The sequence below is a fragment of the Aspergillus viridinutans genome (genome assembly GCF_018404265.1).
Source record: "Aspergillus viridinutans IFM 47045 DNA, scaffold_3, whole genome shotgun sequence".
In the NCBI taxonomy this organism is placed as follows: Eukaryota; Fungi; Ascomycota; class Eurotiomycetes; order Eurotiales; family Aspergillaceae; genus Aspergillus; species Aspergillus viridinutans.
Window position 1 is genome coordinate 956,857 of NW_025091219.1, and position 13,417 is coordinate 970,273.

At 51.1% G+C, this 13,417-nt stretch overlaps 2 protein-coding genes across 2 annotated transcripts; one reads left to right on the forward strand and one right to left on the reverse strand.

Annotated features, from left to right (window-relative positions):
• Positions 1 to 987: 987 nt before the first annotated feature.
• pex6 (AAA family ATPase peroxin 6) lies at positions 988 to 5,465 on the reverse strand (the record flags this gene model as incomplete). Its single annotated transcript, XM_043268503.1, has 3 exons — positions 988 to 1,396; positions 1,458 to 5,190; positions 5,276 to 5,465. 3 exons carry the CDS (start codon positions 5,463 to 5,465, stop codon positions 988 to 990), a joined length of 4,332 nt encoding a protein of 1,443 aa, XP_043124438.1.
• A 4,394-nt stretch (positions 5,466 to 9,859) lies between these two features.
• Positions 9,860 to 12,591, forward strand: ace1 (putative C2H2 transcription factor (Ace1); the record flags this gene model as incomplete). The annotated part of the gene is made up of 4 exons (XM_043268504.1): positions 9,860 to 10,412; positions 10,471 to 10,763; positions 10,827 to 11,398; positions 11,472 to 12,591. 4 exons carry the CDS (start codon positions 9,860 to 9,862, stop codon positions 12,589 to 12,591), a joined length of 2,538 nt encoding a protein of 845 aa, XP_043124439.1.
• Positions 12,592 to 13,417: the final 826 nt, after the last annotated feature.

Consider the following 13,417-nt stretch of genomic DNA (forward strand, 5'->3'; position numbering starts at 1 on the left):
AGGCCCACCAGCTGATCGCGGGGGAATTCAACTGTTACATAATGGATATGGGGTAATCGCAACAGCATTACAGGATTCACAGCGACTGAGAGTCTGGGACCCTATGATACTAAACTGATAGGACCCGGGTCTACTCCAAAACGTACCTCCTCCGTAGAGGGTACCTTTTCGGCCGACAAAAACCATGCGTGTATGCAGTGGCAGATACGGCAGATAAGTACTGTAGTCTGTAGCAGACGATAACTCGCCCAAGTCGCCGAAGACACGGCGCCAATGGCCAGTTAGAACAAAGGAGGCGAAAAAAAGAAGTGGACGATCTCTAGGTTTTCTTAACGTTTGTCGGAGTCTTGGGCTCTTGGTCGGGGATTTTGCCTGGTTCTAGAAAGCTTATGCAGACTGGGGGTGAAGGGAGGTATCACTTGGCGACGGAGCATTTCCGAGATAGCATTCAGCAATCACAATTGATGATTCATATTTCGACACAGAGATAGATAATGAGTCTCGATAGTCGGGTCTGCCTGAGAGGATATATATATGGGATGACGGAGTTCAGTGGACTAGTTGCAGATCGCTGATGGCTCACCGGAGGCGATTTGTTAATTATCGACCGAATTGACACACGGATCCCGATAAGCCTTCATTCTTGGGTAAGTACTCCGTAGTCCGTAGTCTACCAAGTAGTTGGAGACTAGCAGCAAAGTACGGAGTAGAGTGGAGTGTCTCGTGGAGGTCTCCCACGTGAGGACACGGCCAGACAACTCCACACAGGCACTCTATGACGAATCCATTCATATCATCAACGTTCGTTGAGAGACTGATAGAGGCATAAACACGGTCAATTCCGATCCACAGCGGAATAATGACACCTGGTATAGATACAGCATCTGATGCAAACATAATATATACATGCAACATGGAGAATATCAACCCTCCAACTATACGCTATGCTCATCCCTCGTCTCATTCCATTGCAACAAGGCCACAGCCCTACTTCGCTCCGTCCGTAGAATTCACCAAGTGATCCGTCCGGACAATGTAGTCGTCATCCCCATTGGCAACATCGGGCGAGGAATCAGACTCTCCGCCTCCACCCGAGACCGTCTTATTCTTCCATTTGCCCTTGCCCTTGCTGCTTGTAGATTGGCCGCTGACACTTCGCATCATCGCCGACCCGGCCTTCCCTTTACCTTTGCCACCGCCAGGAGAAGGTTGGTCTCCATTCGTAACTGGTCCAGCGATGAATCCATCAAGCTGGCCCCCCAGCCTGAGCGCTTCAAGAGCGTCGCCGATGGTCTGCGGCGCCTTGGACCCTGACCCTGTGCTCTGCGGCTCCTGCTTCTTGTCATCGGATTCGAATTGTCGCCGAATCCGCTCGAAATGTTCCAGTTCCTTGGCACTGCAGGGATATTAGCAAAATGTCGTTCAGTAATCTTATCAAGTGTTGACCAGTAACATACCTGACGCTGGGAACCATCTCGCTCTGAGCCCGGTTGAAATCTTCCTCCGTCACCATGACAGCGACGTCATCCGGCGTTGCGAGATGGTCAAAGAAGTATGCAGTACTAACCGGCCCGCCCGGTAGCTGCTTGATTTTCTCGTCCACCGCTGTCGCCTTGCGCGTGATAGCCTTGAGCATAGCGTCGGAGCACAGGGCATACAGATCGGCACCCGTATAAGTAAGGGGAAGCCGGTCGGCGACCCGGTGCAGCGACACTTCGGGGTCGAGTGTGAATTTCCTCGTCAAAGCCTCAAGGATTGTAGCTTGTTTCTCATGTGTATCGGAAACACCAAGGTAGAGCATCTTGTCGAAACGGCCAGGACGCAAAAGGGCCGTATCCAGTAGGTCGGGACGATTGGTGGCGCCGATAACAAATACCCCCCCGCTGTTCTCTTCACCTCCATTCATTCCATCTAGCTCGGCAAGCAACTGACTGACGATGCGGTCCATCACACCGCCACTATCACCTTGGTTTCCACGCTTCGGCGCGACCGAGTCCAGCTCATCAAAGAAAACAACACAAGGCCGAGCATCCCGGGCGCGCTGGAACACTCGCCGCACATTCGCCTCGGATTCACCAATGTACATATTGAGCAGCTCGGGACCCTTGACGGAGAAGAAGTTGAGGGAGAATTCGGTGGCAATGGCCTTGGCAAGTAAGGTCTTTCCGGTACCGGGAGGACCATAGAACAGAATACCACTGCGCTTCTTCATGCCCTTGGCGAAGAGCTCGGGTCTTTCAAGGGGCAGCTGAATCGTTTCAACCAGGGCATCCTTGACATTAGTCAGTCCGCCCACGTCCTCCCAACTGACGTTTGGAATCTTGGGGGCCCCAATGGAGTCGGCAAAATTCTTCCTTGCAGCTTCAACAGCGGCGTCGAAATCGGCCTTGGTGACAGCTCGTGCGGCATCGCCGCCAGAGACAAGCACGTCCCTGACACTGACTTTGGATCCTGACGCGACGTTGCTTGCCGTCTCCGCTAATTTTTCCAGGCGGGCGGTTCTGATGGCTGAGGCTCTTTCGACGACATCAACTAAATCACCTGCAACCAGAGCGGCAGTCTTCAGAGCTACCGATCCCAAGTCGACGTCGGGTGACAGTCTGATGCTTCGTTCGGCGACAGCATTCCGGAGAATGCCCTCGCGCTCCTTCTCCTCTGGCGCAGTCATTTCGAATTCGTGAGTGAACATGCTGCGGATTCCTTCTGGGATCTGCTCTACATCCGTGGTTGTGGCAATAACAACTCTCGCGTCTGCAAGGATTTCTGCCATCGCCGACACGATTCTATCGGCAGTCATCACCTCAATGTGCTTGATGAGAAGCGCTGTGCAGTGCGATCCACAGTGAAACGCCCGCTCGGCTCTCGCTTTAAGGTAGGCTTCTGTTTTCACGTCGCCGCCATTGGCGCCGCCCTCAGTCAGGATGTCGTAGGCATAAATAGGAAAGGTATGAAGGCCAATGTCTGCACACGCGCGCGTTGCGACGGTAGCCTTTCCAATATGTCTTTGCTGCGACCTCAAAAGAATCACAACAGGTTTCATTCCCAGCTGAATAGCGCGAGGACTCGTTGCCACTGCCATGAGCTCGCGGATCCGTTTTTGCAATGGCGGTATGAACGGCTGCGGTGGCTCAGTGACTAGACCATGGGGGGCCGGCGCATTGCTAATGGACTTTGGTACGGATTTCACCCCAAGCCAGTACTCCCAACCATTCCCCAAGGTGCCTGGAACCCGGCTAACATCGCTTCCAGCCTGCACCATCCTAGTCGTCGCAGAGTCAATAACGGCTACCCCTCCCCATTGATCGTCTTCATCCTGATCCTCGGACTTGCCGGGAACCACATGAGCGACGCGGAACCATGCCACGCCAACCTTTTTCACACCGCCCTGCGCGGACTCATTGGCTTGATTAAAACGTATTGTCAAATCTTCGTCTGGAGTGCTTGCATCCATGGCTGCGGCACCAGAGAAAACAGCTCTACCAAGTCCCTCATCAACGCTGATGCCAACAAGATCACCGCTTTTCAAGATCCGCCTTTTCGACTCGAAATACTGCTTAAGTCCTGCGAACAAGGCCGGCTGCAGGACACGATCCATAGAGAGCGGCGTAGAAACCTTCAAGAGGTTCACCTCCTTGGCCAAAGGCGGCTGCCTGGCCGAGCTGACCTTGACTTGATGCAGAATAGCGGACTTCGAAGGGCCATTACCCGTGACAAATGCCATCGGCGAGATGCGCACATATTTCGTGTTCTCAAGATTGTTCAACAGCAATGGAGAAGCATAGACCGACGGAGTGAGGCGCAGAGGAGGGCGTTGCGAGATGCTAGGACGCCTGTCAGAAGATTGGTTGATCGAATACCTAGGTTTGGCAGACGGAAGGCCTGGCAAGCCATAGATTTTTACTGGTCGCCAATTACCATGCTCTTCCTCATGCTCGTTAAAGCTTCCGAGCTGGATCGACGAGAATATATTCGTCTGGGGTTCCTCTGTGGCCTCGATTCTCACCCAGTCCCCGGAAAAACAGCCGATTTTCGCAAGCGTGCTGATGTCCACATAGATGAATGACTCCGGGTCATCGTCTTCCCGAGGCCTGGGGTGTAGGAGCTCGATGGGAATCCCATGAAGTAAACCTTCCGCCTTGAAAACTTTGCTGGGTCCTCTCCCCGGGCGCAAAGTCGCCGACGTAAAGTTAGATGCCACAGACCCAGGGGTGTGAATGCCATCAAGTCTCCGACCACCAGCACGGGGTGTAGCGGAAGTGATTGAGGACAAAACGCCGGAGGGTGGTTGCGGAAGTTCCGGGGCTGCCAGCGAGATCATATCCTCCAGCGAGTCATCCGAGGTGTCACTCGCATTGCCGACCGAACCCTCGGTTTCCGAATCATCAGGCGGAGTTGTGCTCTCCATTTCGGTCCCGCTCTCACTGGGCTTGTCTTCCGCGGCCGAGTAAAATTGCTCGTTTGATGTATCGTCCGCCTCGTCTTCCGCGACCTGCTTGAGCAGCCCCGGCCTTGACCGTAGATTCCTTTGCGCCCTGTGGCCCTGTGGGCGGGATTGAATGAGAACAATCTTGGTCGTAGATGCAAGCAAGCCTTGAGACACGGGTTCGCAGAACGAAATGTGAGCAGGAGGGGCCGGAGCGTAGGTGATTGGATGTGGTGGGAGTGGGAGCGGTAGTACATCGCCGGTATGCACCACTTTCTGTGTCCCTAGAGCTTCTCTGACGGCAGCCGTAAGTCTTTCCTCCACCTCAGCCGCCGCTTTCTTCGTGAATCTCTTCGGCTCCAGGCCCTTTCCCGCCTTTGCCCAGAGCCCGTTCGGTCCGTGCATATTCGTGGTAAACCCGCCACCGAATCTGCTCTGCACATCATCATGGTTCCGAAGCAAGTCCCGCTCTACCGTTACATAAACAGTATCCAAGTGCAAAGGAACGACGTCTAGAGCTCGGATCTCCACAACACGCTGCGCTTGCAGAGAGTGGCGCGTAGGATCGAGTTTGGTCAGAGTCTGTATGAACGCCTGGAGGGAGTCTGCGGAATCCGGAAAAAGGACCGTCGAGTGCGGGAGCGGCGAGGGACGGGAACGATCTAAAGACTCCAACCGGACAGGAACAATCGTCCACGCCAGATCATCTACCGCGCTAGACCCCGGAGTATAGGGCGATATGGCAAGATAGCGAATGCCATCGTCATCTGTAATACAATCGGCGACTTAGCGACATATGACTCTAGCAGTAGCTTTTGCCACGGGCTCTGTAAAGCCTTTCAGCTCACTCACCTGTTACGGAGGGCGGCTGAAAGAGGTCGTTCGCCAGGTCCTCAGACACAATCCCGATGCTCCCACGCAGCTGGCTGTCCAAAGCTAGCCGCGCAGATATAGGCGCCCTATTGCGTAAACGCCGTTTTGCGATATTTCGTCTTCGCCGTCTTGGTTGTTCAGATGCACGGTCAACGTGTGGAAAGTCCATGGTGAATCTCGGCGCAGTGTCGTGTCCGGGGTAATCGCCGAGGGGCGCGGACGATACAGGGCCTGGTGTAAAGATTGTGGGAGGGTGTATTTATCAAGTCAACAAGCCATATTAGTTGTCTGGTAGTGACAGAACACAAAACGACCAAGCAACAGACAATGACCGCAGATGTTGTAGAGAATTCTTTCTAGCTCAAGTGCGGGCAGAAGAACAGTGGATGGAGAGAGTCCGGGGCAGCAAGTGACTGTTCGGCACCGCCCGAGCGTTCTGCCACTTCCCGAGCCGAGGTCCAGCTGCGCTGCTTCACAAGATGCGGTGATTAAGTGGATTGTCGTGTAGGACTCAATGCTGCATTAAAAAGACCCGTGAGCCAATTTTCACTCTTTTAAGAGCATAGCTGGTGCTTGAAGATAAATGGTCCAAGATACGACAGCATGTAGTCCTTTCAACACGAAGTCTACATTGAGATTCCCGCCCATAGGTAGTGCTCCTAGTATTTGCCTTCTCCTCAGTCTCCAAGGTTCAAGATCGCCATTGCAGTAAACGGCGACTTCGGTTGGCAAATGAAACGGAAGCAAAAGAGACTGTTGATCGAACATTCTTCATACTTGCAGCTGTTTCCAATTTGAAGGAGATAATCGTCGACCTTATAGTAGGTTTGCATCGCAACTCTCAACATACATAACTGTACAGACTACCATCTTGAAGCCTCCCGCCAGGGCCCATGAGGAATCCTTCATATTAGAGTGATCGGGAATATCATTCCATTCCATATCCAGGCCGGAAGTATAAGAGAAAGCCGAGGCTGTGATAGGCCTATCTGAGCTCAGCCCAAACAACAGTGGTTGGGTACATATATCAGCAAGGAACACTTCTTGCAAGTTGATTTAGATAAACGTAAAATTCATGGTCCTGATCCGCTCGTAACCTAGGTACGTTTGTCTCCCAGATACATGCTCGAGAGTTTCCATGACTTGTTGCGTCGCGTCGCCTCAGTTGGATTAAGCTAGATAGCCCTCGATCTGTTTTACTCTTGTGACATCCCTCGCCAAACCATAACGCTAGGAATCGAGAGGTCAAGTGTTGACGACAGGATTGCGTAGGCATTGCGACTTGTATATGGCCTCAAGGATACTAAGAAGAATCCCTGGTGACAATGATGGAACAGTATCTAGCGGCACTGGCACAGCAGAGAACTCGTTGCTGTTGCGTGCCTAGAGTACCGCCGAGAGACCTGCATAGTCCTGACGAAGACGTGCTGGTGGGCGGATGACCGCACCTATCCAATCATGGCCAGCACCTCTTGGACAATCTGCTTTGTGATTGCTGAATACTGCAAGGCAAGTTCCAGATCGTGTGCTAAGGTTCGTAGAGAAAGAAGACCACTGGGATAGTTCAAGTCACGTAAAATGATTTCAGCCTGAAGATGCTTGAATGAAATATACCAAAGGAGCATGGCCGGTGTTAGAGCATGTTTACCTAGCTTTTGGTCTTCATGGATGATAGGCAGGGGACTTTCGAGATTCCGGGGACTTGCCGAGGATGACAAATAGAACCTCAGTTTTGCTAGGGATAGTCCCAATACTGGAGGGGTTATTTACAGCAACCATAACTGATGTGTTCTGCTTGGTCCCTTGTACTACACGGCCTTGTAGATAACCGATGCCCAGGTACTCTACGGAGGCAGGCGTTGTAGAAAGCCAGTTACACGTCGGGTGCAAGAGTCTGTAACATCCTGGTTTGATTCGTTTGGCGCAAAGCAGAGCCCTATCCAGCGGCAAGGAATTGATCAATTGGGCAAGGCAACGATGGAGAAGCTCAATATTTGAGATGATATCCCCAGCATTTATATCTGCTGACTGTGGAAGCGGCAGTGTCTCTGGAGCGTGGATGGCTGTAGCAGATCGCGTCCATACAGGGCTCTAGATAGTCCATCCTCAATGGGAGCCGGGAGAGCACACAGAGAGTAAAGGGACAGTTAAGCGTATGACAGCTTGGAATAGTCAAAGTCCACGACTTCGTGACACAAGTAACGCACTCCATACCTTGTTATGTCGGGGTTTGTTCCTTAGCTTCGCCAAGTGTGGCGGAGTCAATCAAGCCACCATGATAATGGCCGCCAAAGGCATGGGAATAATAATAAGAATTCCTTCTCATGCCAAACACTTGAGCTTCCCGTTCAACTGCCTGAGTATCCAGTGTGTGTCTGGAGAGGAACGGTGGCCTGAACTCTGAAGCCCCAACCGTGGAGCCGATCGGCAGAAGGTATCAGACGATGCCAGTTGTTCACTTCAAGACTTAGGGAGAACGAAGTACTCCCTACTGAGTACAGAAACCGTCACCGACATCTGGCGATAATCCGGAGATTCTGATTGGATCCAGGCCGGATTTGAGCGGTCGAGCTCCCTTATGTCAGAGGCTTCGCCGAGAGTGGCCAGACTCTGTGAAAGAGGGATGAGGCTCAAAGACTCCGCACATAGCCACATACTTGACATGGGTGGGTGCAGCCAAGTACGTAACCACTCGAAACTGAGCTGCCTACGCGCTGTTGGATAGGCGCTGCGTAAGTTGTCTTCTGGCTACGAGGCCCTCACTTACTGGACGTGTTGAGATGCTAAAGATGATTATTAAGGGAAGATCGAATCGTTATCCATGGAATAAGGAGGAACGTCGAATCATATCCCCATGTGAGCGAGTCCAGGATCCCTGTCGTGTTTGAGCCAGGATGAGAAACCAGTTGTCCAAAAAGCAGATTCTGAGACATGACCACGGTAACGACTGTAACGACCGTGACAACCATGACCATCTAAACGGGAAATGTTTTCGACATGGCTTTAGGGATAATTATGAGAAACAATTCCAAGTATATAATTTTCCCAAAGATTCCTTTTGCCTACTGCGTACATACTAATTTCTTCTTATGTTTTGTTTTGAGTGGTCATTTCGGCCACTTTTCGAAGCGCTACGGAAGAGTAAAAAGATACCTAGGTACTCGTATTGCGCTCGTAAGAAACATCCTTACAAAGTGACAAAAGTACGAGTCGTTCCGCCCCTTTGTCTTCCAAGGCTCAGTCGGGGTCCCAAAGTGTCCGACTCCGTTGGTCCTCATTTTCGGATTGTTCAACTTCCGACCCATTCAGATTCAGAGCTTTTAACTGTCATCATACCTACATACTCCAAAACTAGTTAGCCGATAATCCATACCTGAATCAAAGGACTTTAGAAAGTAAAAAGAAACCCCTTAAGAGGGCCAAATAGGGTGGAAATGGAGCCAAATGGCAATCGCATTAGACTGATGTCGTAATTCCCTGGTATAACATGATATTTGTGTCACTCCAGCAGGAATTTGCCCTTTCGATCCGTAATGGAGTAGTAAAATACAACCAGGATCACAGCCCCAGATACGTATGATACACTAGGTACCTAGGCCGATTACGCCGATTGCCCACGACAGTGGGGCCTTCGCAACGAGGCTATGAATAACAATCCAATCAGAACTCGGATATTCTTCTCGCTTTTTCCCTTTCTGGGATTAGGTGGCTCGTCTATCAGGCAGACATCGAAACCAGCTCAGCTTGCGGACCAGCAGATCGCGCTGGACGAACAGCATCCATTATTGCCGATGTCAGCCTGTCGTCCCAGACATAGACTATTCCATACCCTCATGCCATCCTCCCTCGAATCCATCATCACGATCATTATTCTTATCATCACATTTTCATCGCCTTACCTGTGCGCTCAACTTTGCCCTTCCTCCCATTTTCGATAGTCGCCTTTGCTGTGGTTTTTAACGTCAAAATAGAGAGAATTCGGACATTGAAGGTCGCCATTTACCTCGATATAGACTTTGTCCATCTCTCGATATATGACTTTCGAGCGAGATTGTCTCCATCCTTTATTATCTGTCCTAGTTCGCTCCAACGCCTGTCGCCTACTTCTTGGTCACCCGGTGTCGTAGTACTATTTAACGTTGCTGGGGTCCTTGCCTTTCACCCAACTCTACCAAGTGTGGAAATACGATCATCATAGAGAGTATCGCGCTGCCGTCAAGGGTTCATCTACCAACTTGGTCATTCTCTCCATCCGCAGCCAACTGTCATTACGGCAAGTGTTGCACCTTCAGTTTAGATTTTACTCCTTCGTCTGTTGCTTCACCCTCGTCTCTTTTCTGGGATTAAATAGCTAATTCTTGATGGAGACCAAGCCATTGACTCGCATGTACGTCATTTGAATCACCAGGGTAGTCATCCTCCTGAATACGTTTATTACATCGCACCAGGTGAGTCACAGACTTGCTGGTCTAGCCGGCACCCTAGCATTTGGGCCAATCTGTTCTCTTCCGCTGACTTGCTAAGTCTGCCCTGCACTGTGACTCGTGCTTGCCTTTTTCAGCCATGTCGACCTCGCAGGCTGAGCATACCCGGGTTCACCCGCGTCGGCGTCCCTTAAAGACAGCACCCCCCTCCCTTTCTTCTTCGACATCACTGGAAAGCTATGTCGCGGACTCGTCATCGTCGTCACCAAGTTTGAGCTTGAGGAAAGGGGAAACGTTCCATTCACCTTCCCCACCACCCTCAGACGATCTTGATCCGGTGCTTAGCTTTAGGTCTCTGCCCCAGCGCTCACCTACATGCCCCAGAAGCCTAGAGGCCATCGCCGCCCGAGAGAAGCGCATGGTCGACTACCTGAACAATCTTAACCTCAACTCCTTGGAACCATCTTCTCCTCTCTCCGACAAGAACAACGGAGACGATCTTCCTGTTCCTCGAGCCATCCTTCAAGCCCACATCGACTCTCAGTCAATGGCGGACCGAGCCAGCAAACCTGCTCAATCCTCCCAGCTAGACGCTCCTTCCAAGGTACGCAAGAGCCATTGCCATGCCTCGGACAGTGGACTGGGCACTTCCGTCAGCAGTGAGAACATGTCGGCCTCGGACAAAAGTAAAGGTATGTTCTTTTAGTAAGCCTTCTGCCGCATTTCCTTTTACTAACATGCTTGTTATAGTGAAAGCTGGGCAGTTATCATACGAATCTCAGTCGTCTGCCAAAGCTGCTACTCGAATGACTCAATCGGCCATCACAAGCTCTATCTCGGCTTTCGATGCTAAGCAATCTCAGAAGCGTCAACTGGAATTGCCTGCATGCAAGCAGATTGAACGCCTTGTCATCAAGCCCATACTCAAGGAAGAGAGATTGAAGCCGTTCCATCCCCTCGTTCAAAGTATCCCTCAGCGAATTGTAGACAGAGAAATCGGCTGTCTTCGTGATCTCGAAAAGACACTCTTGTGGTTGGCACCAGTAAGTGATTTTCAAAAAGGGAATGGCGTCAGGTGCATTGCTCATTTATTTCCTCATTTGAAGAATTACGCGGCTTCCAGAGCTTCGTACCTCCGTTTTTGCGAATTTACGATTCAGTGTCTTCATACGTCGGTCTATCATCTCAACGAACGCGATCAACGGCTGCCAGCAGACAGGCCTTACACTAACGGCTACTTCCTTGATCTCGTCGCACAGATTCGCCGATATGCAGCTATGATTAATGAGTCCCGAAGCAGCATGCCTTCCAATGGAGAACCAGCACAGGACAGTGCAAAGGCTAGTGCTCCAAAGTATGTTATGTCCCCGCCCTCTGGGTGGTTTGCAAGGTTTAACATTGTCCGCAGTGAACGTGTTACCCTGGAGGGTGGATTATCCAAGAACGGACGACCTGCTGAACTCGTGGTTCACAAGGATGGCGAGATGGTCTCGCTGCGTACAGGCAAGCCCTACGAGGAGAATGCTGTTCCTGCTATGAAGCGTTCTCTCAGCCTTCGCTCCGTCGATGAGGGTGTTGAGCGATCCATGGCTCGTCGCAAGAAGAATGCACCTCCCATGGACATTAACCAGAAGTGCAAAGACTGTGACAAGGTTTTCAAAAGACCTTGTGATCTTACGTAAGTGCTGTTACTGATTGCTTCGCCCCCCTGACCTACAATCTATTCGAAACACCTTGCTGACCGACTCCAGTAAACACGAGAAGACGCACTCTCGTCCATGGAAGTGCTCCGAGCCTTCCTGCAAATATCACGAAATTGGATGGCCAACGGAGAAGGAGCGAGACCGCCACATCAATGACAAGCACTCCAGAGCCCCAGCTTTGTACAAGTGCAAATTCGCGCCATGTACCTACTCATCGAAGAGAGAAAGTAACTGCAAGCAGCACATGGAGAAGGCTCACGGGTGGGATTACGTTCGCTCCAAGCATAATGGCAGGAGCAGCAAGAAGACTCCCAACGGAACTACGCCCCAGACTCCTAGCATTTCTACTCCTAGCTCGAAGGCTCAGGACATTGCAACACCCCTTACCGGTTCCGCACCCTCGCCCTTCGAACCCGTCGCTGCTTACCCTCAGAACCCACCGTTCTCATTCGCGGATCCCCCTACCCAAACAAGTAGCGGCGACTTCCCGCTTTTCACTACGAATAGCCCATTCGAGGATCTAGCCGCTGGGGTAAATGGTTTCAGCCCGCTGCCAACCACCTCGTTGGACTTCCAAGCGTTTCAGTCCCAGCTCGAGGGGGCTGACCCTAATGGCCTCATTCCCCTGGCTTTCGATCGTCAATCATTCGACTCCGCGTCTCCAGTGCCGGACTTGATCAATGGAACCATGGGATTCGATACGTCGCCAGTGGCATCCACCGATAGCAGCAGCCTGAACTTCGACCTGGCTTGGAGCCAGCTTGACGCTCAGAATGTCGAGGAAGAGTTCACAACTCTGACCATGCAGATGCTCACACCAGAGCACTCGGTCCCGATGAGTGCTTTGAACTCCTTTTCTCGAGACCCCTCCATCTCGAATCCTTCTCCGCTCCCGGTCCAGAAAGCAGAGAATCCCCTCTACACGCCCGACTCTTGCCACGTCGATGAAGGCGTCTCAGATCTTTTCGATCCCAGCTACCAGAACAAGGCGGATTTTATGCTTTTCGACCAGAATGCCAATTTTGGGGCTGGTTCTGTGGACGTGTCCGCTACATGCCATCTCTCGACGCTCCACAACGCGAATCAAATGTTCCCCTCTCTCAATACCCAGGATCTCAATTATATGACTCAGGGGTGGCCCCAAGATATGGAGATGGAACATTTCTAATTTCGCCGGCCATACTCGATCTTCTTGGCTTTGTTCTTTAAGTTGCTACTTCTGGAGTCTGGAACCATCGGAAGGGCCGTGTATTTGTTTCTTTCCTTTTGAAAGCGGGTATGGTTATAACTGGGATCACCGCTATTGACAACCTTGTCATCCATCTACGAGTGCGGCATGTTCTGTTACCGGCTTGACCTTTTCTTGCCAGTCACTCTTTACGGTTATTCCAGGCCCGAGTCGACGTTGATATGTAACTTGGATTTTTTAATCACCCCATGCATGACTATCTATTCCACCAAGCAATACTCTGCGCTGAATGATTTGTCAAGGATCACTTCTTATCTAGAAGCCCAAATGATTCCTCTAAAATGTCAGTGCGTACTTATGAAGAGCACTTTTTTTGTGATCAGCACAAGGTATCTTAAGGAAATAAGTAGCCTGCATGAAGATGTAAATCTTGTTGGCATCCTGTCAGCGATTCGACCATCGGACTCTTACGGCGGACACGAGATGTCTCCGCGGTAGCACCCTTGATCCGTAATATGGCGGACGGATTGACTATTCTAGAAGAGCATTTACCTTGGCTCATCTCAACAGGGGACCATGTTGATAGTCTACCTGCCACTGGATCATATGCCCACTCAATCATAGATAGATGCGATCATGAAATCTCTGCCTGGTGGCTGTGTTTCTTGACTGCCGAACTGGTCAAGGTGTCCGGAAAGCAACATACATCGTCTAGTTGTCATTCTAATACAAAGTAATAATTTTGTCCCCTATTTTTGTTCTATGTACTTGGCTGAATGTCATGTTTTTACCTTTTACGGTAGCG